Source organism: Apus apus, chromosome Z (genome assembly GCF_020740795.1).
Source record: "Apus apus isolate bApuApu2 chromosome Z, bApuApu2.pri.cur, whole genome shotgun sequence".
Classification (NCBI taxonomy): domain Eukaryota; kingdom Metazoa; phylum Chordata; class Aves; order Apodiformes; family Apodidae; genus Apus; species Apus apus.
In genome coordinates this window covers 16,260,582-16,288,301 of record NC_067312.1, presented here as the reverse complement: position 1 = coordinate 16,288,301, position 27,720 = coordinate 16,260,582, and the positions used below count along the sequence as shown (strand labels likewise).

General features: G+C 40.8%; 1 protein-coding gene across 1 annotated transcript; it reads right to left on the bottom strand.

The window, feature by feature from the left end:
- Nucleotides 1–1,756: 1,756 nt before the first annotated feature.
- MRPS30 (mitochondrial ribosomal protein S30) lies at nt 1,757–6,640 on the bottom strand. The gene is made up of 5 exons (XM_051643277.1): nt 5,973–6,640; nt 5,582–5,727; nt 4,159–4,261; nt 3,472–3,648; nt 1,757–2,056 (listed from the first exon to the last, which is right to left on the bottom strand). Exons 1-5 carry the CDS (start codon nt 6,601–6,603, stop codon nt 1,788–1,790), a joined length of 1,326 nt encoding a protein of 441 aa, XP_051499237.1. The 5' UTR covers nt 6,604–6,640; the 3' UTR covers nt 1,757–1,787.
- Nucleotides 6,641–27,720: the final 21,080 nt, after the last annotated feature.

Here is a 27,720-nt window from a genome sequence, read left to right as displayed (position 1 = left end):
AGGCAAGTGTGAGAAATATTAACTCTTTCACTGTCTTTATTAGTAAACGTTAAGTAATCTTCACTATTGAGACTGTAGAACCCTTTAAAAGTGTAATTAATATTCTAGTCTAGGTCTAGAATATTATAATTTTATAATAAGTAAGTTGCCAGCATTTTAGTGGTTAACCTTGTTTGATTTAAGTAGTAAAATTCACTGCTAATATACTTTTTTTATTAAAACCACACTTGTCGTTATCTCCCAATTTCCCTATGCTTTTGCTGTACTTGTGCCTCTCATCCAAACACTTAAGACCCCAACGTTATACGCAATGGAACTTGATTACTGCACATACGTCTTGTCTGTTATCCATTCCACCAGGGACACAAAGGTAACACCATATTCCACCAACTGTAAAGATTGTCCTTTGAGTCAGAATATCCAACTGTTTTTAATGTCCTTCCATTCCTTCATCACACCAGAAAACCAGTATCAATCACTCACTTTTCGGCTATGTCACATGCCTACCCAGCAGTTTATCTTTTCTTCCTACATGGAATGTAAATTTAATCCAAGGATCAGCAGCAAGCAGTACTCAAGCACTGTGAAGAGAAAATGAGCACATAAGGACTCTTTTACTCCTGTTAAAAAGAAACAGTACTCATGTACATCTTACTCATCTAGAGTATCCTCCACTGGTGGAAAAAGTTGCAACTACAGCTCATTCCAACATGGCAAAGGACCAATTAAATAAGATTCTACAACTACTTCATCTTTCATTAGCAAAACACTGAAGACCAGTTTACAACAGGAAGCAGGATCTCCAGTTGCTCAGGCTGAAGAATGTACAGGCAAGTATTTCAACAAGTCATGTATGATTAGTATTCTCTTTAACAAGAACCCTAGAAAATTCTGAAAGGTCACAGTGTAAGGAACTACATAAAATTCTAGGCATGCTTTTATGATTTTAAAATCAGATATACATTGTTGATAAGAAAGTATTCCTAACAGTCCTGTTCTTACTAATCAAAGACACCAATAATAGTTTTGGTTCAGCTGTGGTCTGCTGAAAACAGTAAGATATCAAAGTATCAGCAATGAAAACATCCAAGATGTCTACAGCAGATACAAAGGTGCCAAGCAAAAGTGAAAACTGTTGACTCTGAATGCATTTTAGAGTCCTTTCTGGTGTTCCTGCAGTGATAGCACAAAAATGTGCATGTATGTTCATAACAGAATCTTTAGAAGCATTTTTTATCTTGTTTAGACAACTGCTCAGTAATTGTCTAAATATTTCACTTGTTATGTAACAAGCAGTTGCCAACTACTCACTTTTAAGAAACACTGTGTGTTCCAAGTTCATTTTCTCTTTTGAATGCATAAGAATTTAAAACAACTGATTTCTTCTCAGAAAGAAAATCAGAAATTTTTCACTGGTCCTGAATATGAAGACAGCAGTTACCTAACAACATAATCACATGGTCATATAAATTTGTAGTTTGCTGTGACAGCTCAACACAAAGCCATGGATCTCCTAGAAGAAAGTACTCACATGACTTTCAGTTGATGTAATATAATTCTGACAGTATAAATATATAAAGCCAGTAAGGTACTCTAGACCTTTAATTTTTAGTGTACAGTACCATACATTTAAAATAAACAAGACCCAAATATCATAAAATACGTATATATAGTGTTTGCCAGACAAACACTTGACTAAAACAAGGGATATTCTAGCCCATGCTTTACTGAGTTACAACAAAGTTCAGGCACATACTTTATTGTTTAATACTTTATTGTTTAATGATTTACAACTCTTTTGGTCTGTTCAACAGAAAACGAACCAACAGAAGCAGAACTTCATCATTAAAGCCTTTCACACTACCATCTTCCACGACATCATACAATGGCTTACTGTCTGTACCCCAACAGATATTCTTCCGGGGGTTATTTTTAATAGTTTCTACAGTTAGTGCTAAAGTATTTAGCTGGTAACAAAAGAAAGCAAAGTATTTTCCATCAGTCACTACTGCCTGTGATACAAAAGGACGAGTCACATCTGCTTCATTCCAGAATCCTACAAAACAAAAAAACTGTATTAGTTATACAGAGCACGAAATTCCTATGAGCACACACATCTAATACCCAATCCCAAAACACAGAAAAATAATGAGGACTGCAGCAGCCACTCTGTAGGGGAAAACTTCCTGTCTGCTTTAGCAACACAAGTATTCTTCACAGAGACTAACTAAAATGGAAGCACCAATTAAGGATACTTCAAAGATCAGGGAGAGACACAGAGGCATATCTGCATTTTGCACACAATTCCCTATTGCTGATACAAAAGCCCACACTGATCAACCAAGTGACTTTTGAAATTGTGTTATTAATGCATTCAAGACCTGCAAATTACTGAGGGGAAACATCTTTAGACCATTCCATGCTTCTCACAGGGCAGTGAACATTTGTTTCGTGACAGAAGCACACGTGTGTATGCATGAACACAACTGACTACAGTAAACAGCCAAAAATCACCAAGAAAATCACATTAAGTATAAATGCTTCTAAGAAGGCCCACTGAGCATGAAAACTCTCTTCAAGTATTTTCTTCACATATTTATGCATGTGTGCTAGCACACACAATAAAAATTTTAAAAAATATTTGTTGTTATGTGTAACGAACACCGCTAGAAGCTGCTACAGTATAAAGAAAAAAATTCCACAGATTTGAATTGCACTGTCCTTACAACTGCAACCAGTTTAAAGCCAAGACTTACCTGACTTCAATGTTCTATGTCCACAGAAAAAGCCAGTATTTCTAACAGAATATTTAATTTTAAAAAGTATGCAGAGCCAGCAATACACATCACAGTAAACAGATTTTCCTCCATGTGTTGTTACACCAGTGAAACTACAAGGCAGCAAGTATCTTCTAGTAACACTAGATACAAACTACATCTACACATGAATAAGCAAAAGCCTTATCTCATCTGTATATCCAGGTTTTCTGGGTTTTTTTTGACAAACAGAGGCATAACATCCTAAAGTAAAACTGCTGATAGTTATCTTTCACTCTCTGTAGGATTTCATTAACGGACATTTCTGAAATAAGGAGCTAAGCAACATATTTGTTTCAGAAAAAAAAAAAAGAAATAAACAAACAGCTTGATATCTACCACCCTTCCCCATAACAAATGTGGCATGAGCAAGAGAAAGCAGGATTGAGGGTTTTGTACAGCTTGTTATTTTAAGTGAAAAAATATTTTAATGCATAATTAATTATCTGTAAATACAAGTACTCAAAGTCCTAACCAGCCCCTAGTATAAGGTCTACTTCACTCATTGGTTCAATTAAATTTTCAAACACCTATTTGAAGGACGGTTTTCAGAAAAAATAAAAAGCATGAGAAAAAGGAGGTGGAGAAAAAAGGTTAAAGAACTTTACATTTGGCATTCATCACCCGGAAGAATTTACCAGGTTGACTTTCTCACCTTGATACATTGCTTGTGCTGCTGTCCAAGCAAAGAGACTTGCAATACCATTAGCTCGATAAAGAACTTCAATCTGATCCTCCAGATTTGCTCTAACATACCTCCGCCGTTTTAGTTTATCAGGAATAAGATGAAACTGGGTGTGTCCATAACAGCATGGATCAGCTACATTTGATCCTGTGTTCCCCCAAAATGAAAAAAATTAACAGGCAGTCAGAGGACATCCTTTATTATGCATACAAATGCATCTTTACTATCAGACTCAAAACATTGTAACTTCTAGATCTGTAGATCTGTATAAAAGCTGAGATTCCTCCATTACTGGGTGAGACTGGATGGTTCACCCAACTCCAAAAAGTAAGAATTCACATACTAAAATGCTTCTGAGGAGATGTATCAAAATCCAAACCCAGTTTTCTGCCAATCTGCTATTCCACCCAACTCCTTCAAGCAATTCTGGACACAAGAGTAGCACACACAGGAGGATGCTACTCTCCACTGCCTAACTGACATGGAATCTCAACAGATATTTAAATACTATATTCATGTATATACACTATTAGTTACATATAAAAATATATTGTTTTTTTCTGTTGATGCGAGGAGAAACACTGGGTGATGGTGTTTGGTTTGAGGTTGTTTTTATGCAAAAGAAGTATTTAACATTTCAAGACTACAAACTCTTACCTATAAACACCTTGTTTTCGTACTGCTTTTTGAACAATGGCAGTTTGGAGGGTTTGTGATCAATAACAGGAACATTCCCAAGATCTGACTCCAGTGCTACAATCTTGAAGGAAGCAGAAGAAAGAAAAGCCATGACACAAGTCAAGTTTCTGACATCAGAATCACAGAATCACAAAATATCAGGGGTTGGAAGGGACCCCTGAAGATCCGAGTAAAAACCCCCCTGTCAGAGCAGGACCAAAAAAAACAACAAAACAGGGCAGATCACACTCAGAAACGCATCCAAAAAGGTCTAGAAAGTCTCCAGAGAAGGAGACTCCACAGTGTCTCTGGAGAGCCTGTTCCAGTGCTCTCTAACACTCACAGTAAAGAAGTCCTTCCTCATGCTGAGGTAGAACTTCCTGTGCTCGAGTTTGAATCCACTGCCCCTTGTCCTATCACAGGGCACAAGTGAAAAGAGGTTGTCCCTGCCTTCTTGATGGCCAGTCCTAAAATGCCACTTTCTGGTCAGACAGCAGAAGGTGTTAAGTCTTGCTTACATACAACTTCTTGTGATGAGTGCTAGTACACCCATCTCATACTGATGTCTGAATGTTCTGCAATGTAAAAAACACATTGTGTGATATGGTTCTAAGGAAGTTGCCAATAGCTAATAACTTCAAAACTAAAATCTGCTTCTGTAGAAGCTAAGTGAAACACTTCTAGCAACAGTCATTGAACTATCTCGAACCAGCTGTGTGAGTTAAGCACGTTCAGTTCTGCAGTATGTAACATTTCTGATTGCCTAGACAGTTCTTCCAAAGTGCCAAGGTTTGTAACATCTGACAGTACTAGCCTAAGAAAATGGTACAATTAAGTTAGCAAGAAACATTCAGCATTTACTGTTTGTGATAGAAACTGGGCAACAGAGACCTTCGCAGGGTACACAATCACCACTGTATAAACCTACAAGAAAAAGGTTAGAATATTGAATCAGCTTCCAGAAAACTGAGCATTCAAGGGATCAACCATCAAGCAGAACAAACAGGCAAAAACGGTACTCAGATCATGTGTGGTTTCTCTTACTCCATTTTCTTCTCCATTTTTTCCACATCATTTTTCTCCACTGAGAGCATTCCACACTACCTTTCACATTCTTGCCCCCGCTTACAAAAAAAAAACAAGTTAGAAACTCTATTTTATTAAGTGCAACCACACACATTCTATTTGAAGCACAAAGATGACCAACTTGAAGATCAATATACTTACTCAGGATCTAGAAAAAACTTAAGACAGTAGTAAGAGCATTAACACTTGCAAAATGCACAAACATCCTACATGCCTGATTAATCAGGTTCTCCACAAACTACCTACTGTATGGTTTCAGTGGCTGTCAGAAACAAAAGTAGAAATGCGATTAAGTTGCTGTTGAAAACATCCACACCTCTGGCAGTTGCTTTGGTACCCGGATCTGGAGGTGGGGCTTATCATCTATCTGAAAGCGCACAGGATCAACTCTACCCTTGCGATGTCCATGAACAACAACTTCCTCACCATGATGCCAGTAATAGTTAACTTCAGGTTTTAGATCTGAAACAGACCAGAGGGATACAGAGAAACAGAGGTTGCCTCTTTGCATTTAAAAGCCTCCCAATTCTTGTCCTGTAGCTGCAGTAAAGCAGACAAATCAAAATCCATGCGCATCCCGTGTAATGATGGAGACTCGTGATGGTCTAAACAACTCAGCCACACCATCAACACTCCCGCGGGCTCACAGACCGACCCCACCGCCCACGAGCTCCTCGTTCCCTCCCCCTACCACCCCTGCTACGCACCAAGGGAGGAGGCGGCCAGCAGCGGGTTGCGACCGCACAGGGAAGCGGTGAGGGTAGAGACGAGCTGCGTAAGGAAGGGGCCGGGCGTGTGCTCCTGGTGGCGGTAGAGGAGCGGCGGCTTCTTGGCCTGGTAGAAGCTCTCCTGCAGGAGGGCGTCGCAGGCGAGGGAGCGGAGCTCGCTCACGTCGAGGTGCGGCGCCGCCCCCGGGGCCTCCGCGGCTCCTGCCGCCGCCGCTCCAGGCGCCGGGGCTTTGGCGGCCTCGGGTGCCACTGCCGGGGCTTCCGCGGCTGCAGGAGCCGATCTCGGGGGCAGCCCCGGCACGAAGACGGTCCTGGTGAAGCTCTGGTACCAGCGGTCGGCGTTGAGGGCGAAGGTCTGCGGGTACACCATGTACTTGGGCCGCTGCCGCAGCCCGTAGAGCCGCAGCTTCTCCTCGATCGAGGCCGCCGCGTGCACCCGCTGGTGGAAATACTCCTGCCGCCGCCGCTTGGCCGCTTGGCTCTTCGCCGTGGCGGAAGCCACGACAGGCGGGTACAGCGGGCCGGGCGGCTGCGGGGGCACAGCGGGCTCCGCCTGCGAGAACCAGCGCCGGCCGCGGCCCAGCAGCCGCGGGCCCCGGGACGCCGCCATCGCGCGCAGCGGCCGGACAGCGGAAGCGCCGCCTGCGGCGACAACAGCACCCGATTGGCCGGTGGCAGTCACGTGAGCGAGCCAACCACCCAATCGCCGGCCCTGCTCTAGACGGCGAGCGCGCAGCCGCGACGGGAGGGGGCGGGGCTTAGGCGGGAGTCCCCGAGGCCCCCGGAGCGAGGGCTCTGCGCATGCGCCAGTGGCGAGGTGCGGATGTGCCCGCACGCGAACTACATCTCCCGGGAGGCACCGCGGCGCGCCCCGGAAGTGCGGGGGTGGGGCGGCCCCCGGCAGCGCGGGCTGCTCCGTGGGTCCCGGCGCCCGGCCGCCCTGCGGGGCCCCCGCTCCCCCCCCCGCTCCTCCCCGCGCTCGGGAGGCCCGCGCTGTGGAACCGGTTTTCTGCAGCCGCATCTTAGGAGAGAGTTCCCCGCCGCACCGGCCCGTTCGCGCCGGCTGCTCGGCAAGACCCAGCTGCCCCGTGCGGCGGGGATAACCGGCCTCTAAAGACAGACTGAGTGCGTTTCTTGGCAGAATCCCTACTAAGGGCAAAGGGGCTTGTTCAAGAGCTGCAGCAGAAGCACGAGATGATTTATTGGCAAGAGTTTGAAAGCTGGAGCACGGGCGGGGCCACCGGGCCAGCCCGCCGTTCCGAGCCCCGGGCTGCGCCGGCGCTGCCGCTCTGCGGGAAAGGTTCTTCGTCACCAGCCCCTGGGGACCCTCAGCGCTGAGCGTCAAGGAAAATAACAGCTTGTTGGAAGTAGGGGAATCTGTGAAGCTGGCTTGGATAAAGGAATTCAGCTTCGTTAAAGAGTCGTCTGTTACAGCGTCTATTTATGAAGCTGGTAATGATAATAAGTTGGCATGCTGGCACCACAAGAAGTGATACAGCTACTGTAGTTTATCTTTGACATAGAACCATGGGATGGTTAGGGTTGGAAGGGACCTTAAAGGTCACCGAGTTCCAGCCCCCCTGCCATGGGCAGGGACTCTTCCCACTAGACCAGGTTGCTCCAAGACCCATCCAGCCTGGCCTTGAGCACTTTCAGGGATGGGGCAGCCACAGCCTCCCTGGGCAACCTGTTCCAGTGTCTCACCACCCTCACAGTGAAGGTTTTCTTCCTAATATCTAACCTAGATCTATCTGCTTCCAGTTTAAAGCCATTACCCCTTGTCCTCTTGATGTCAGAAGAGGCAGGCCAGCTTGACCAACATAAGGGAGTGCTTTTCTGGCCTTATTTTGATGTGGATACCTGTAGCCACAGCAGATGGGTATCACAGCAGAGAACAAGAAGTAGTTAACCTTACCAGGAAGGACCCCCTTCTCACAAAAGAACTTGCCAGACAAGTATGTAGATTATAATATTGGTATACTTGAGAGATAAGATGAGTTTGCGTTTTTAATGTATAAAAGAAACCTTATCTTACATGGAAGGTGTGCTTGATTTGTGGCAGCCCACTGAACACCCAACTTTGTGCAAACCTGCAATAAAACCTTACTTCTTCCTAAGCGTAGTCTCTTTCTCTGTGTTTCTGGAGCTAACTCAAAACACTATTACTATCATTCCATACCCTTGTAAAAAGCCCCTCCTCAGCTTTCCTGTAGCCCCTTCAACTACTGGAAGCCTGCCATAAGGTCTCCCCAGGTCTTCTCTTCTCCAGGCTGAACAACCCCAACTCTCAGCCTCTCTTTGTAGGAGAGGTGCTCCAGCACTGACCATCTTCACGGCCTGCCTCTGGACTCACTCCAACAGCTCCATGTCCTTCCTGTGTTGGGGGCTCCGGAACTGGACACAGCACTCCAGGTGGGGGTCTCACTGAAGTGACGTGAAAGAGTGGAATCGCCTCCCTCGACCTGCTCACTACAGTTCTTTTGATGTAGCCCAGGACACGATTGGCTTTCTGGGCTGAAACCACACATCACTGCCTCATCAACTAGCAATCCCAAATCCTTCTCTTCAGGGCTGTTCTCAGCTCATTCTCCACCCAGCCTGTATTTGTGCTGGGGATTGCCCTGACCAATGTGCAGGACCTTGAACTTGGCTTTGACTTCTTGTGATCTGCACAAGCCCATTGCTCAAGCCTGTCAAAGTCCTTCTCGATGGCATCCCTTCCCTTCAGCTTGTTGACCACACCACACAGCTTGGTATTGTCAGCAAACTTGCTGAGGGTGCACTCAATCCCACTGTCCATGTCACCAAAAAAGATGTCAAACAGCACCAGTCCCAATACTGACCCTTGAGGATCGCTGCTTGTCGCTGGTCTCCATTTGAACATTGAGCTGTTGGACACTACTCTTTGAGTGCAACCATCCAGCCCATTCCTTATCCACTGAGTGGTACATTTGTCAAATCATATCTTTCCAACTTAGAGACCAGGATGTTGTGTGGGACAATGTGTGGGACACTGCACAAGTCAAGGTAGATGACGTCAGTTTTTCTTGCCTTTTCCACCAACACTATGACCCCACCATAAAAAGCCACCAAATTTGTCATGCATAATTTGCCCAAAGTAAAGCCATGTTGGTTGTCACCGACCACCTCCACATTTTCCATGTGCCTTAGCAAAACCTTCAGGGGGATCTTCTCCATGATTTTGACAGGCACAGCAATGAGAAGTCTGGTCTGTAGTTGTCTGGGTCTTCTTTTTTCACCTTTTTGAAAATGGGGGTTATTTTCCAGCTTTCCAGTCAGTGCACTGCCATCACTGGACTGCCACAATTTCTCAAAAACTGTAGATAATGATGTAGCAACTTCATCTGATGTGGGGGAATCTTCCTTCTCCCAGTCTCTGCCTTTGCCTTCTGAAAAGTGGTGGTGTGGCTTGAGCCCTTGCCAGTGAAGACTGAGGCAAAGGAGTCAAGGAGTACCTCAGCTTTCTCCAAATGTCGCCTGGCCAGGTCTCCTGTTTCCTTCTGGAGAGGGCCCACTTTTTCTCTAGTCTTCCCTCCATCACTGACGTACCTATAGAAGCTTCTCTTGTTATCCTTGATGTTCCTGGCCAGATTTAATTCTATCAGAGCTTTAGCTTTCCTAACCTGATTCCTGGCTGCTCAGACAACTTTGTACTCCTCCCAGGCTGCCTGTCCTTGCTTCCACCCTCTGTAGACTTACTTTTTACATCTAAGTGTGTCCAGGATCTCCTTGTTCATCCATGTAGGCCTCCTGGCATTCCTGTTTGTCTTCCTTTTTGTTGGAATGAGTCACTCCTGATGTGATCTTTGAATATTGACCAGCTTCCATGGGCTTCTCTCCCCTCCTGGGCTTTATCTTATGGTACGATACCAAGAAGATCCCTAAAAAGGTCAAAGTCTGCTCCCTGAAAGTCCAGGGTAGTGAGCTTGCTTTCTACCCTTCTTGTTGCCCTAAGCTTCATGAATTCCACCATTTCATGGTCACTGCAGCCGAGTCTGCCCTTAAGATCCATGTTAGCCATCCTTGTTAGTGAGAACAAAGTCCAACATAGACACTTGGAAAAGTAGAGGGTATTTCTCTTTGGTGGACAGATGAAGCTTATTTTTTATTATTCTTATAAGTTGTTGTTGTTGTTGTTGTTGTTGTTGTTGTTTTTTAACTTGATCACGTGCACTATTCTTGAGAGATGGTTTGTTTCTGTATTTCCATGACATTTCTGTATTGTCTGCACTGTCTGAAACATTCAGACTGACTGGGTGTGGGAGAAATTATGACTGGAATTGGAACAGGAGACTCATCCCAGATAATCTTCTCCCTTTCATTAAGTTCATCTTCACTTTCTGCTGAATTGATTGTCAGAGCTGCAATGGTATTTGGATGAAGTTTTATAATTCACAACAAAGATTGAAACACAGTGTTTGGGTTTAGATTTTCAAATAATATAGAATATAAAAGCATTGTCTTCTTTAAGAGGAAGTAAAATATAAATTAATATATTGTTAGTTCATAGGTAAAGAAAAGTTGTCCTTTAGTTAAGATTCATAAGGTATTTTGTAAGACATAAGACATATTCAAGTGTTAAATTGCAACTCAGTTAAATATGGAGTATTTAAACGTTGGATGTTTAGCTTTGATGCCAGCAACTCTCTTCACCAGAAGGGTGAAGGGACCAGGCCTTAGGTCAGGTGACTGACCATTTAGGGAGCAACCTTCCTCCTTTTCCTCATCCCACATACCACAGGCTCCAAGGGCATCCGGAAGCCTCTTTTTTCTTTCATTGATAAAGGACACTGGCCAAATGTGGCCAAGATAAAGCTATTTAATCTCTTCCCTTGTGATCACAGCCAGCGATGTCCTAAACTTACACAAACTGTTATGGAAAATCTTCGTTACTCGTCTTAGGCATTTTGCTGCCGCATCTCCTGTTTCAAAACTTGTTTTCTGTGGTGGTTAGGAATAGTCTTCTCATTTCATGCTTAAATGTATTCATGGCCAATTTATACCTCCTTCTCACTGTGCCAACATTGTCCTTTAATTTAATTAGCTCTTTTTCCTCTCCAATGTTTGCCTTCTAAAATATTGATGGAGATCAGCCATATCACCTCTCAGTCCTCATTGATGGAGACTAAACAAGCTCTTCTCACCCAGGCAGGTCTCCATTTCCCTGATGATCTTCACAGCCCTTTCTTGCCTTTTCTCCAGTTTTGCATTTGTCTCAGGGATATGTGACTAGACTGTACCCATTATTTCATAAAAGGGACTGTATGACCTGCAGCAGGATTACTAACATTTTACCACTGTAAAAAACTTTTCCATCAGGTTGCCAAATCAGAATTGCCTGCCTTGCAGCTGGGCAACACTGTGAGCAACTTTTGCAAAGGGTGTTTTAAACCATCAAGGAGTTCAATACAGAAGCTGAATAAGTGATGAGGTAAGTGCATGTTTAAAGGTACATTTTTATTTTCCCAACTTTATTCAAAGGCTTTAGATGTTTCCTGCACCCTGATACTGACTATACCATTAGATAAGACATGTCAGGAACCAGTGCTACACTTAAACCTACCCTTAAAATCCCTGAACTATCTAGTGATGTTTTGGTTACAGGTCAATTTTATTTGCTTTGTGTACATTGTAGTATCATTCATCTTGATGTAGGAGCTGCAAGAGCTTGGATAAAAGGGCCCAACAGACATCTGCTTAAAGGTACTGGCGTGCTTTGTTGACAGCTCTGTCATAAGCTTTTAATAAAAATATATTATCCAGACATAGATCCCTTGGTTCAAAAAAGCAATCCAGCAGTTCAAAAAGGGTCTGCTTTCCTTCATTACTGAGATAATGCCTCTGCAATATCCAGATTATCCTAAATCTGTAAACCTAGAGCATCTCTATGTTGGTTAAATGGATGCTCTAAAAAAAAGCCTGGATTAGAAAATGTATACCCTGCCTAAAATATTCAATACAAATGCTAAAGCCACTATGTCATAGCCTCAAAATAAATATCTAAAATTGAAACTAGAAAAAAACCCCTACATCTCAGTTCCAGCATAAAGGTCAATGGAGACAGTCAGAAGCCCAAAAGTAGTGCAGAAACTAGTGCTGTTCACTTTATTGAACATAAACTATAGGGAGGGACCACATAGAAATGATTCTGTTTCTGAAACTCAGAAATTAGACAAAGTGCATTAAATATACTCACTGAGAGATGAGATGGCATAGTCATTACTTACTGGACAATTTTTATGTCTCCACTCTACCAGTGTAGAAGCTGTTTAAATACACATATTTCTTCAGTAATTTTCACCAGAAGCACAAGCACAGCCCAAATGGGATCATAGGGATCACATAATGGAGGCATATCTTATCCAAGGCTCAGGAGGAAGCTAGAGGTCTGTGTTTGCTTCATCTGGCCATAGTGGGGTTGCCCTGTGTCTGTTGGAGCCACTGCCAGATCTCTATCCACTGAGAAAGGGTTCAGCTTTTGTGCCTGCTAAGCCATTTTTTCCATACTTGTGCCATGGTGCTGGCACCATACACCTTCTCAGACACCTGCAGCTTATTTTTGAAGGCAGAGAAAGGAAGTAACAGTGATACTGAAGTTCTTCAGATTAGGAAAACTCTAAAGGGAGCCACAAGCTAGGCATGTGTTTTGTTGTAGGCTGAGTAACAAAAGATACCGTAGCTTGATTCTAGAGCAGTGATGGCAGACCCCCGGCACATCTGAGGATGTGCTGAGGGTTGATGATATCCCAGTCCAGTTCTCTTAGGAGGTAAGTCCACGGGTACACCAGAAAACAGGTTAGAAGTAAGTTCTGGGAAGTTTAGAGTTAACAGATTCTGTAGAGCTGTGAAAAGCAAAGTTAGTTAATTGTACCAGCTATTCCTCTTTTAATAGTATCTCAAGAGCTTGGAGAAAGACTGAAGCTCCATTGTACTAAACATCACATCCTACACCTACATAATAATAATAATAAAAAAAGAAGTGGTTCTTCATTTCGTAATGTACTTCTCAGTATGTTAGATTGTAGAGCGGACCAACGCTCTAGTCAGGTTAGTGGTACAAGGCAGACAAACGTTCCTTTCCATTTATTCTTCTAACCAATTCAGTTTTATTTTACAATTTATGCAGAAGCTGCAGAGTCAACCAGTGTCTCTCTTCATCTGGAGACAGATTTTGGGCAAGGCATATTCCCTCTTACTGGTATTCGTCTTGGAGAATGAGAATCAGATTTCAACTGAATAGGAATATCTCCAGGTTTGACCAGTTAAGGCTTAATTCCTTTTCCTAGCCACATGTTTTGTGTGTGACTCAGGGATAAGTCCGCAAAAGAACTTTTTGTGAGGACTCTGCCTGTCCTTTGTATGGCTACCCAAAGAAGTAACTACTAGTAGAACTACCCTTTTTATTGCTGAAGTTTATAGACTAACAGAAAATGCATTAAATATTTCAAATCTGGAAGGAACAGATCTCTGCAGAAATCTTTTTGCTCTCTTACTGGCCCAACTCTCTTTAGAATACATTTGAAAAGTTTAAATTCTTTTTCAAAGTAACTGTGATATTGGATATCCATTGGAGAAAAAGGCAGAGTCATGTTTGTACTTAACAGTGTCTCTCTCTGACTTATTTAATGGCTAGAGAGAGGGTGTCAGCTTCTTCAGATGAGATTCCTTAGTTGACAGATATTTTATGTACAGTTTACAGCTTAGGTAGCATCAGTGGGACTCCATACTCCATGTACATACAATTCCACATACTGCAATAGACACAATCTTAACTGCTGAAAATACATGTATTATTTTCTTACTTATGTCTTTAGCTTATTTTAGAACAGATTATATGTTACAACAACTGCAGCTAGTAGCATAGATACATGTAATAGGGAGAAGCCATTATCATTCTAATAATTGAAATATGTGGAAAAAAGCATGTTTCTTATATGATTTCCAAATATGTTTATAGGCGTATGAAATACATGTGATAGGCTAAAGACTTAAGTCTTCCATTATGTATCCTTCAAAATAAAGTGCTTATAGGACTACTTACCATGCCAAACAGCACCAATTAGAATTAAGTTTGCATTATGTTTCAACTACTATTTTAATGTAGTTTCTCAGACATACTCCTTTTGGCCTAAAATTGCCTATGTTCATCTACAGATCAAAGATCACACCACACACACCACCACCACCACAGTCGTTTAAAGCAAGATGAAAGCACCTTTGTTTCTGGACTATGGGAATAGGGTGAAAATATGTTTATGACCTTTAATTAGGAAAAAAATGTTAAAAGACTTAACACTGAACTTTCTGTTTTTCTATTCCTAGAGATGGCAGGAGGGGGAGTAGCAAAACTGCCACCCTAGACTTCTGAAGGGCAAACTTTACTGTGTTCAACACCCTGATTGCCAGAATCCCTTGCCAATCTGTTCTGAAGGGTATAGGAGTACAGGAAGGCTGGACACTCATCAAGGAGGAAGTCTTGAAGGCACAGGAGCAGGCTGTGTGGCTATGCAGGGAGGGAATTAGAAGGTCCAAAGCCCAGCTAGAAATAAATTTGGCCTCCATGGTAAACAATAACAAGAAAAGGTTTTACAAATATATTAACAGAAAAAGAAAGACCAGGGAGACCTTCCATCCCCTACTAGATGCAGGAGAAAACATAGTGATGAATGATGAGGAAAAGACTGAGGTGCTAAATTACTTTTTTGCCTCCATATTTAGTAGCAGGACCAGTTATGTAGAGGGAACCCGACTCCCTAAGCTAGGAGACAGGGACCAGGAGCAGAGTGATCCCCTCACAGTTCAGGAGGAGACGGTACACCATCTGCTACAACATGCAGACGTGCACAAATCTGTGGAGCTGTAGGGTGGATGGTTGGACTTGATGATCTTGAAGGTCTTTTCCAACCTTGACAATTATATAATTCTATGATTCTAGTTCTTACATGATAGTCAAGAGTCCAGATGATGTAATGAAAGTCTTTAACATTGTTTCTAAGAAAGGAACCTTCCACCTGGGAGTTCAGAAGACACACAGGCACATTTTACCTTCTGTGCCTTTAGAACACACTACAGCAGAGCAGCTGAGAATGGTGGTGACATTTAAGACTACTCTGGCTTCATAGTATAATGAAGATAAAGCTTATCTTAAATACATGCTTTCACAAAGCTTAGTTGCACTGCATCAATGCCTTTTAGTTGTTTTTTTTGTTTGTGTTTTTTTTTATTCAGAAATCCTTTGAGAAAACCAGATTTCTTACTCAGTTTTATTTAGTATTTCAGTGCTATTGTAGCAATCACAAAATAATACCTCACATATTCCTTGTGCACTTTGGGGTATGTCTAACTAGTTGGCATCCCCTACGTGCTGTTTCAGGCCATTGCATGCAACTTTTTCAAGCTCTGCTTTGTATGTGCAGAAAATGCTGCTAATTTTAAGCCCTACTGTTTGAGATAACTTAGTGCTAAACAAAAAATCTTTATTGTGAAATTAGTGAGTGAACTGAAACAGAAGTTGATTGAGTGGAGGAAATAAGATACTGTAATTTTGAAAGTCAGAGCTATTTGGATTCTGATGTGATAGCTAGGTGACCATTCAAACATTTGCAGTAAGAGACTTTATAATTCACACAATTACAATGTTGAGCTGGTGAAAAAGGTACATTTTTATGAGAATATTTGTGGAGTCATGTTCCAAAGATCACACAAGGGGAAGACTGATGAGTAGACTTGGCTCAGTATGAAGATGAGGGACTGGATGAAGAACACTGAAGACTTGCAGAAGAAAGCTAAAATCTATGAATAATATTATAATTAGTGTTACAGAGATGGCAAGTGTTAAAAGATGTCATGAAGGTGGAATGTGAAGAACAGCAGGCATTCCGCTTGCTTTTTCTTTAATTTTGGTATCAAGGACACCAAACGTTTTCATTGACTTTAAATGGAAAACTGGAAACCTAACTAAAAGTCTTCATTTTGGTAAATGAGGGCTGATGATCAATTATTTCTCTGCCACTTAAAAAAAAAACTCACACCACTGATTTCCTAAATCTGTGTTATGTGAGCTCTGTTTTACCAACTTTGACACATATTTTAGGCAGCCAAAAGATAGTTCTAAAACTTGAAAATGAAAAGTGCAGGGAGGCAAAAAGCAGGCTTTTCAATACCTATCAAAATGAAAACTGCCACCACAGCCTGTGACTCTAGTGTATCCTTTATATTTCTGCAGCTTCCCAAGCAAGCTTGTTCTCACCAGCAGGCAAAAATGTAGACATTGCAGAAAATCCTGAAACTTCATTTCAGGCTGTGGCAAGCTCAAGGAGATAACGGATCTGAAGGATATAGCATGCTACATGAGGAGTATCCTCCCATCTTCACTGTCTGCCATTTCTGCCATGAGACACGCTCAGGGAAGAAGATAGCACATAGTTGAAGAAAGGCACAGGTTTGCTCTTTGTGGACATTCTGCATGGCATTGGGAAGTGTGCTGCCATGCATGACATGGTAAATGCACACACTGGACTTGCTAGCTCAAACCTGTGACTGTGCAAAAATACATTTTCTGGTGATTAAGTCTGGAGGATGACTGTAAGATAAATACATGACTTGACTAAAGACTCACAAGTGAGTCATAGGCAAACATATGACAACATAGGCAAATGATTGCTAAAACTATACTTCTAAGAAGAAAAGTAAGTACATGTAGATGTTTTTTTCTTTCTGCATATCCTTAAAGTGCTAACTTACTGACTTATGAAATGGCTTCCTTTTAGCATCATAGAAGCATACAGACCCGATGGGACCTCTGGAGGCCACCAGTCCAACGTCCTGCTTAAAGCAGGGACTAGTTAGGGCATGTTACTCAGCACTGTGTCCAGCCAAGGTTTAAATACCTCCAGCAATGTAGATTCCAGTGCTCCTGATGGTCCCTGCTCCAGTGCTGGATCATCTTCATGGTAAAAACATTTTTTTTGTGTATAAAAAAAAAATTGCCCAAGTTTCATCTTGTTCCTGTTGCCTTTCAGCTTTTTACTGTGAAAAAGTCTCTTCCTCCTAAAAAAAGTCTACCTTTGTCTTCTCTAAGCTTTCCCATTAGGTACCTGAAGACAGCAGTCGTCTTGCCTGAGCCTTCCTTTCTTCAAGCTGAAGAAATTCTGATCCCTCAGCTTCGCCTCAGAGGTCATGTACTCCAGCCACTGAACATCCCTCCACAATGGTGCTCTGCTCCACTAAATTCACTTTGGTTTGTCAATGTCTTTCTTTTACTAGAGAGTCCAAAACTGGACACAGTACTTCAGATTCAGTCTCACAAGTGACAGACAAAGGGGAAGAATTACTTCTGTCAGCTTAATGGCTGCCCTCCTGTTCATGCAGTCTAGGATACTGGTGGCCTTCTGCTGGTGGCCAGGGCACACTGCTGGCTCATCCTGCACTTAACTGTCTATCAAAACCATCAGCACATTTTCTGCAAAGGTGCTCTCCAGATATTCAGTCCCCTGTTTGTACTGATTCTGTCTTGAGTGTTTAAATATTTTTTTATTCAGCTTCAGGCGGTTCCCATCAGCTTGTATCTCTAGATTATAATAGTCTCAGTACAGTCATAGCCATAAAATTGTGTGGACAACATACTATCCTACTTACCGCATATAATACCAAATCTACCTGGGAACCTGGTACTGGGCTAACTAAAGGTGAAGACAAAGGAAGAGGGAATCAGCATATACTGACATTTTTTTCAAATTTTCTTAATTGTTGCATTTTCAAGCTGCATCACGAAGCATTTACCTCTAGAGTATCTCACAGATACATCTCCCATTAGAGTAACAGACTACATATCTGCTAGTGAAGCAACTGGCATGGAACAGTGTATGTCCATACTATGAACCTGTCTTAGCTCCCAAACCAAGGGACCCATATGCACAGCTGGTTGTGAATGTCTCATGCCCATGCCCAGTAAGGACCTCAGAGGGTCTGGCTGGCCCAGATCATGAGCTGGTCCAGCAGGTGTGGATAATAATTAATGTATTTGAGCTCCAGCAATAAAAAACAAGCCCTGACGCAGGTAAATTTTCTGTTATACATATTACTTTAGTTTCTCTGCATACCACTATCTTTTATCTTTCATTGTCCAATCTTCTCTTTAAGACACCTTTCCAGAGATTCTTGCAGTGACTGAACAGATTAAACTTCATAGACTTTGAACGAGAGAGAAGCACCAAAGTAATTTTAGTATGACTCATCTTACCTAATTTCAGCTGTTGTAGTTAAGCATCTAGGCTATACTAATTACCAAACCAGAGAGAGAAGTGTCTAAAGGATGCTTTGTTCCATCCTCTCTTAACACTTTTTTTTTAGGAGGGACAAATCATTCCTTAAAGCTAAGTCCCCACTGAAACAGTCTGTCATGTCATTCTGATGCATGTAACTCTTGAACTTAATCCTGAATTTAGAGAGAAAAATCTAAGTTGTTATGTCAGTATTTGCAAAGTGCTTTATGATACAGTTTTATTTCCAGACTACTGAATCACTTCTTTAAGACTTTTGTTTTTCAGTATAACGACAAATGGGTTAATTATATTTGAAAAAGCCAGAGGACACTGTGTTTGGTGAAAAGAAGATATACCGCAGTAATTATTTCAGCTTGTAAAAAGCCAATGAACTATGTAAAATAACATGTCGGCGTAATACTGACAACATGCTTTGAGATTTCATGTGAAGGGCTGCCCAACAAGCAGTACCACTAGGTGTCACCATCCTCCCACCGAGAATTTATAAGCATCCAGCTAGCTTCTCCTGAGGATTTTCAAGGACCACTGGTACCACCACCATCACACTGAGATGAAGTCTTAGGTCTCGTTTTGCCAGATCTGTTGCTCCATAATCCGTTCAAAAGCTATGTGGTCTTTGGCATATTTTGGTTTGGTTTGGGTTTTGTTTGTTTATTTGTTTGTTTGCTTGTTTTGTTTGGTTGCTTTTTTTTCTGGTGGCGTTGAGTTGATACAGTTTTAAAATGCTAATTCTCAGGGGAGAACTCCATTTGGGGTTTGATGCTAGCCCAGATTCATGAATCTAAGAGGAAACATTGTTGGTTATATTTATGCTTCTGCAGCACAGTCCAGCAGACAGTGGCTTGGTGGAAATTATGAAGTCAAGATCCTATTCCTGTTTCTTTTATTGATATGGTGTATGAGTTTGGCAGGCCATTCACCATGGCTTTTCTGTTTTTAGTTTGCTGTTAACACTGACATCCTCAGTGCAGGAACTATACCCACTTTAGTTAATTGTTATATTATCTTTATCCTAATTCTGTTACAGATATTGCACAAAGGATCTGAAAAAATAGCTGCGTAGGTCTAGTTGAGAAAAATACTGCAGGGAGATAAACACCCCTATTCTAGGCTTACTCATTTCCCTCTTACTCAGTAATCACTGACACTTCCCTAGAGCCCAAGATAGGGTTAGAGAATTTAGTGGATCCACTTAGTACTGGACATCTGCAGTCATCGATTCCTGCTCCCTCTCATCTTGTTCCATTGCTTGACATCACTATGCATTCAGGATTAAGTTTGTGGTTTGATACAGATAAGAGCCATCTATCTTCTATCTGTTGTGATCCACAGTGTGTTTTCCTATTTTTTTCACCACTATCTTTCACAGAAATACAATAAAATGTAACAATATAAAAACATTCCATTGGTTGGATCTATCTTTCTTTATAGATCTGATAATTTGGAACTTTAGGGGAAATATCTATTCTCCAGATTAATAAGACAATGGAGAAAATACAGCCTTCCCTTCCTATGAATTTTCTCCTATCTTACTCCATTAGTTCCTTTTGTTCTCCAAAGAGGAAAACCCAAAAATATCTGCACAGTATCCACAACAGAAAAGACCATAGATAAGGTCAAATCAAGTAAGTATATTCTAAACACAGACCCAACCAAATATACTCAACATGGATCTAATAAAAACTCAGTTTCTCACTGGCAGTCCCCCCTCACTCCTGCAGTGGTCCTCTCCTTGAGTTGAGCTCCCATTGTATCAGGTATGAGCAGAAAAGACCCCAAACATGGAGGTTTGTGTGCTGAGGAGACTACTGCATTTGGGATTTGAAGAAAAGGAATTTTGAGTCAACTGTCCTATCCCATTACCACTGCATTGTGAATCACTAGAAAAACAAGAAGTGACTGATGAGGAAAAGTACAAAGGTTACTAAATACTTCCTATAAAAGGAGTATAAACTATAAGCCCTTATATGGGTAGTGATTACATTTAATTACACATTTAAATGTTGAACAGCTTGACTGAGACACACTCATGTCTATCAGTATATGTTACCAAGGAAAGGCTGTGCCAAACATTTTTCTTCATCCTGTCAGCACACTAGGTGACAACACAAAGTAATAGTCTGCACTGTTCCCTGCAAGCTACTCACTTTGGAATGATGCACAGAATGGAAGACACCACTTAGACTGCAGAAGAAGCAGCAATAAGCCTGCATAAGATCCTACAGACTTTAGTTTAAAATAGGTGCCATGTAAGCAAACATTTTTCCAAAAAACACAGTTTTAATTACACATTCTGAAATGACCAAAGGAAGAATTTCTTATATTCCAATATTAGATTTGAAATGGATTCATAAAACCAGAACACCAGGGATCCTTTCAAAATAAAGGAGCTCCATAGTCTTCTGTGACAAAGCATTTGACAGATATTGGTCAACCACAGGATTACTCCTTGAATGAGTCTGACCTGTTCTGTGCAGTGAAAGCTGTCATATACTCAGTACCCCAACCATTTTTCATGAGATAGTAATTATGTCATAACAATAAGCTTTTATTCTTTATACAACATTGTCATGTGTCGTGCACAACACAGATTTAAATGGTTTTCAACTCCTATTTCAGAGCCATTTGTTAAAGAAGAAAATGGTCTGGAGCTTCCCTTAAGACAAAGCTGCTATGCTAAAGTTGGATTGGGAAGAAGGCCATGTCTGTACACTTGGTTTTGCATGCACTTGGTTTCTGATAATTCATTTCAACACTGTTATATCATACTATGCTAGTAGCCATGGCAGTGTTAGTAGCAATGCTGCAAAAGGCAGTGTCATCAGGCAAGAATGTATAGCTTTGTGGTTTCAGAAGAATGAAGGCATTCAAAGTCATTAACATATAAAGGATTGAATACTGGGTTTTACAATAGGCTGCTAAAGAAGACCAGATGTTGCTCACAGGAGATCTGAATCTGGGCGACAAGATGTTGCTACTTGTTCACTAAATTAGACAATCCAAAATTACAATTGCACTTCCAACGAAAAGCTCTGTAGATACTGCAGCTCTTCCACTCTTAGCATTATTTCAACATGACAGTCATGCAGAGATTGTGTTATAGCAAAGATAGAAGGTTCACTATGAAAGAAATGAGTAATGCTGTTTCTCAAAAATGCATATAATTAATATATTAAAATAGAAATAATAACATTTTCGTATCTGTTGTAGATTAAAGCATAGAGGAACTTCTTTCCTAGAGTAGCATGTTTGCATAGAGACACTTTTCAAACAGGTGACTGTTTATTCAGAATGATGTAAAGAGAAGCAAAAAGATGGTGACTAGATAAGGTTCAAAGATTAATACGGTATTAGCAAACTGTCACTATATTCTTCTCTGATTCAGAAGTCCACTCAAAAGTCTCCAGACAAGATCACTTCATGAACATGCATGTATGAGGTTTTAGATGAAGACAAAAAATACAAATTGGCATGTCACTTTTTTTTTTTTTTTTTTTTAAATCATAAACTTTTAAATAAGCTTGAAAAGTCATGGTCTAAGATGTTCATTGGACAGCCCTAGGGCTAGCCAAAGAAGCATTTAGTATTTTTACTTTACAAGGTTTTAAAGTTTGCATATGATGTATTTTTATGTAGTCAAAAGGGCATCTTGGGTAAAATTAGTCTCTTCAATTCATTGGTATCTACACCTGAGCCAGTGTTTAGTTTAGGTAAGTTGTCCAGACTTCTCCTGTAATTAGTGGCTATGTAGTAAATGGAGTCAGTGGAGTCTAGAAGACAATTTGTTTCTCTTTTGAGCAGACACCCGCATTTAGTCAGCTGAGTAAGCTCTCCAGCTGTTCTCTCTAATGGAAAATTACACATCCAGCCACCAAAGCACACACATGGTAGACACCAAAGCTTAGTCCATCCCTGATCACTTACACATATAGAACTTTTTCTTCAGCTGACATATTAGGGTTGGACAAAGCTGGCTGAAGGTGTTTCAGCAGTGTAGGCAAATGTGAACGTTTCTGTGATTCGAATGAAGCACTTGCTGTTCTTCTTGCCAAGGGAATGAAGCAGCTGTTGTTTTCTGGAGGGAATGGCCTGGTCCCCTGCAGTAACCTACTCTGCATGCCCCTGCCCCTCTCACAGTCACTCCAGCAGCAGCTGGCTTGCCTTGGGGTTACCACTTTAGCGAAGCAAGAAGATGGGTTATTGTTCATTTCCTGCAAGTGTGTTGCTCTCACCAAGTGTCTTTATAGTGCTGACGGACAGTCCAAACCTGTTGAAAACAGTGAAAAGTCTGCATTTTTATTCAGAAGACTCTGAATTAGGTTTATGCATTGTTTGAGTGTCTGAAAAAGCCATTCTTTTTTTTAATTTTTTAACTAATTGAAAGTATTTAAGTATAACAGGTTTCAGCTACCAAAATTGAAGAGATAATTCTAAAAGCAACTTGGTTTACTGTCTGGATTTTGAGACTTTGGAGTCACTCGCAACACACTGGTTTTGTAGTTCTCCATAACTATATAGAACAGAAACTTTCTGTAAAAAACTTTCCCCCCCCCCAAAAAAAAAAAATATTTTTAAACCCCCCTATCTTTTCATTCCAGTCCAGAATTGGAATAAGTTTCAACATACCAGATTTTTCTGTTGGACGATATGCTTTTCTCCTTGTTATTTTAGAACGTGTGCAAGAACAGCATCTGAAATGCCATGATCTCTGATGTACTTCCTTATGTGTACAGTTTACCTTTCTGCCTGTCCTGGAATTTGCCCTTTCCTTCATTCCTTTTTCTCATTTTCTTCTTCTCAAATGTTAAATTAAATACTGGGCCTGCTTTGCTCTTTTCACTCCTGCATTTCCTTCAGAAAAAAAAAAAAAAAAAGAAAAAAAAAAAGAATATCTTATAAAATTCTCCTGCTATCACACATGGCCTGTTATATATCAAGAAATCATATTTTCATTTGATTCCAAAAGAAGTGGAGTCAGCAGTTGGAACCAGACAATATCCTTAATTTTTCTGGTTTTATTTGATGGGATAATGTACAGGATAAAATATTTATAACATTTATTGCTCTTATATTTGCTCTTCCACACTAAATTTTCAAAGTAGCAGTTTGGTTTCTGACTTTAACCTAAAAATATTTTGGAGTGTATGTAATTACTTTACTTCTACTTTAGTTTTGCTTTCTATTCCCTAACAAAATCTAAATTCATTCATCCAAGAAGTAGCTTTGTCTGGGATTTCAGAAAAACTTTTAAAATTCCATTTTTAAATGCTCAACTTCCCTAACCTTACTCTCTGAATATCTAAGTTCATAATTTTTCCATTCAAGCAGAGGGAAGACAGTAGTTATAGCTGTACTTAGGGTGGGTTGTAACCCTGCTCTTATTACTATGAGCATTTCTGGACTTGCACCTTAACACTATTAAACACTTCTCAGCACAAAGTCATTGGATACTGTTAAAACACCAGCAATCTCCAGTACCTGGACTCTTCTTACTGCAGGGAGAGCAGAGGAATGTTAGAACATATACACTAAGATTTGTATCATCAAAGGCTTTGTATTTCATAGAATCACAGGATCATTTAGGTAGGAAAAGACCTGTAAGATAACCTAGTGCAACCATAAACTGAACATTGCCAAGTCCACCACTAAACCATGTCCCTGAGCACCACATCTACATGTCTTTTAAATACCTCCAGGGATGATGATTCTACCTCTTTCCTGGGAAGCCTGTTCCAACACTTGATAACCCTTTCAAAGAAGACATTTTTCCTAATATCCAATCTAAATTTCCCCTGGTGCAACTTCAGTCCATTTCCTCTTGTCCTACAACTTATTGCTTGGGAGAGGAGACCGACTCCCACCTCACTACAACCTCCTTCCAGGTAACTGGAGAGTGAGATAAGGTCTCCCCCTCAGCCTCCTTTTCTCCAAGCTAAACCAACTTTCTACCTGAAAATTAATGCTAACCATGTTTGCAACCAACACTAGCCCGTTCCTTGTCTACCAGAACATTTGAACAAGACTTTTCTGCCTTTTCAGCTGGCTGCCTCCTTTTGTCTCTTTGCATTGCCTGCTCTCCATCTGGAGATGCAGGAAGCCATACAAGGCAGAGCTGCATGGCACAGTGGGTGTGCTCTCTAAACAGCAATCTGGTCTCATGTCATCATCTGCCATACTTTGACCTTATGTTCAGAATTGTTCTGGCCCTCTCTGTACTGAGAAAATATGGTCTTCTGGGGACCTTAATGAATAAATAATTTATTTAATATTCTTGTCAGTGTGCACATGCTTAAAATTGGGCAGAAGCTTAAGTAATAGAGGTAATTTACAAAATCAGGGTATAATTCTGGCAGAGCACTATGTATTCACAGTATAAATTCTTCCTCACAAAAAGCTGTACAAAGTCCGTCTGCAGGCTCAGATTCTAAAGCACTGGGGCCAAAATCATCCCTGGAATTACACTGTTAAGCTTCCAAAAACAATTCCGCAAAGAAAACAGTATGTAAGCCCAGCAGATGATTTTGATTAATAAGAATATGTTCCTAAAAGTAGAGTTACAGAGACTCTTAAAAAGTGTTACAGTATTCTTAAACTACTAAAACAAAATGTGAAGCAAAGACGCCTTCTAAGATAACAGACACTTAAAGTTACAAATTACCTGACAGATTTCTCAAAAGAAAATAGCTGATCCTAAACAAAGACAGAGATGCTGAGGGGCAGTCCCTCTAAGTGTGTTTTGCCATTGCCAACTACATTCTGGAAACATTTTTGGAGGTTGCATTGCCTGAGGCAGTCACATCGCCCCTAATATAGAAGCAAGCATGAGATTAAATAAGCTTTCTGTAAAAGGCTGTTAATAGAAAATCCTCAATTTCTTCTGCTCTCAGCCCCTTTTGTTATCCCTGCTTCACATTCTAAGCACCTTCCAGATGTGCTTTCACATGCATGTGCGTGTCTGTGTGTGCAATCTTTCATTATCATGAGTGCTGCTATTTGCAAGGAACTAGTTTTTATGAATAAAGAGTCAGACTTTGTGTGCCAGGCCACCATCTCCTGCCCTGTAATGAAATTAGTGTAAAAAACATGGCAGTTAAAAAATTTCTAAATTAGGATTGTGTTTGTATGGTCTTGTAGATTTAGAGTTGTTTTGCAGTGAGAATGGGAACAGAGGTCCACTTATTTGCAACTTTTTAAATCTTAACATTTCACTGAAGACTTGCAGAAGGCTTGAACAACTGAAGGGCAATTTAAAAAGACATAAAAATAACAATAATAATGAGAAAATCACAGGCTTTCACAATTCTTTCTCCTTAATCTCTTCCCATGCTCCAGGATATTTTCCTTTTTTGATTAACTTGTTTTTCCTTCTATTTACCTCAGAGATGTACACAAGCACATCAGTGGTGCCATGCCGTAAGTCTTTTTGCTGCTGCTAGCCCCCTGTCCCAGCCCCAAACATGAACTTTCACAGTTTGCCTATAGCAACCTCTTTTCTCATTTCCACTGTTCATTGCAGTTCTTCTCAAATTTTATGGGAAAAAAAGCCTTGTAGCATTTCATTTTGATTTTCCCATTCTGCATTCTAATAACAACTAATCAGTTGATCCCCTAGAGAAACTGATATTTCCTAGTTTTTTAATTCCTGTGTGGCAGTAGGCTAGAAGTATGAGCCATGCTGCTCCGTGTTAAGAAAACTGACCTGATCAGGGGCTGACCTTCACAAATTTCACAAACTGAGGCAACAACAAAGTTGAGCTACCATCCGAATGGATGTGTTAAGGATCATAGTTTTGGGCTTGCATGACCTAGTTAAGCCTCCTTCACGTGCTGGAGTACCACTATACTGACAAATGTGGCCAAACCTTCTCTCATTGACCCCAGAACTGGAACTACTGGAGACATCTGCACAGGCTGACATAAGCTAGCCTGTGTCCAAAAACAGTCTGGCAGCATCAGTCCAACACTGCACCTGAAGTAACATACTTGGCCAAGGGTTTTCTACCTTGGATGCCTCATCACACTAACACAGCTGAACTCCATATGGATCTAACCACCTATTTTCACACGAGTTGAGTCTTGCCACAGCTGTGTGGCCACAGACCTCAAATCTCTGCTAGGTAAAATCTCGTTTTACTTTGGACTGAGCTCTAAATGCATTTGTCTCATGAGCAGAAATACCCCTAAGATGCTGGGAGAAAGAAACATAGACAAGAAACTTTTCATCTTGGAGGAGGAAGAAAAGACCAATACCGAACAGCAGGAATAAGGGAGAATCAAGCAAAGAGTGACAATCTATGAAGGAAGGCCACAATGGCAGGTAGGGTATTGTCTGTGGACTCCTGATGTTGCTTGTTCTCATTCAGAAAAATAAAAACATACTCTTTGAAATTATAGGCAAGTCCTCAATTGTCAAAAAGAAAATGAATTCTGACTTCTGCACACACACACACACAAAAGCTGCAGCTTATGTTTAATTGATTGTATTTTATTTTATATTTTTTTAGTTTCCAAGGGGACAGAACATATAGCGATTGAAAGCACATGTTGCTAAATTGATGCCCTGGAAAAATCCCAAGTGGCTTAATGTCATACAACCTAATTTAATTTGCATTAATAGTACAGTTTGCCAAAAACATTGCTGGTAGTGTGAGGTTTGCTGTGTGCGCTACTGCAAAAAGTAAAGGAAAATTGTATCCATGTTTTAGCATATTGTGTCCACTGACTTTAAAAATATATTCAGGGTCCAGACCCCCAGAATTATTTAGGTTCCTGTCACTTTGAGATGGGTTCTGTCTTAGTGTATGTGGGTGTCTGTGATTGTAATAATGTTAAAGAATTGTAACAGAGGCAGTTTGAAGTTTGTTATAATAACTAATCCTAGATATGCTGCAGATTCCAGTTGTATTTCCTATACTTCCAAAGCTCTAAAATATAAAACTGGTGACCTTTCTAAAACCAGAATGAAGTCAGAGTTTCCACAACATGGTTACAAAAGGAGAGCTGCCAAAGGTTAGAGATTGACAAAAAAAAAAAAAGAAAAAAAAAAAGAAAAAAAAAAAAAGACATATAGTATAATTAGGATCAGGAGGAAAGCTGTTTAAATCAAGCTTAATACGCTGTCATGGTGACAGGCAATCTTCAGACCTCTGTGACACACAAAAAATATCCATACAGCTCAGAGATTTTAGGATTCACAACTGCCACTTACAGGAATAAAGAGAAGTTGTGATATCTGGTAATTCCCTCTGCAGATTATGAGGGCAATAATAAAGATGTAATTCAGGTAAACAGGGAAAAGTCAAGTAACAAATAATATGCAATAAACAAGATCCATCAGGTACAACAAGAAATTAATGGTATTTAATAGAAGTCTGAAGCTCTGCATGTAAACTGGAATAGTCCATTACCTGAATAGAGGATAG

Excerpts from the sequence above, each read along its gene's own strand:
- MRPS30 (XM_051643277.1), bottom strand. The coding sequence starts at position 6,603 with ATGGCGGCGTCCCGGGGCCCGCGGCTGCTGGGCCGCGGCCGGCGCTGG. Across the intron at positions 3,649-4,158 it reads CGAAAACAAGGTGTTTATAG|GATCAAATGTAGCTGATCCA; the intron begins GTAAGAGTTTGT and ends GGGGGAACACAG. Across the intron at positions 2,057-3,471 it reads AGCACAAGCAATGTATCAAG|GATTCTGGAATGAAGCAGAT; the intron begins GTGAGAAAGTCA and ends TTTGTTTTGTAG.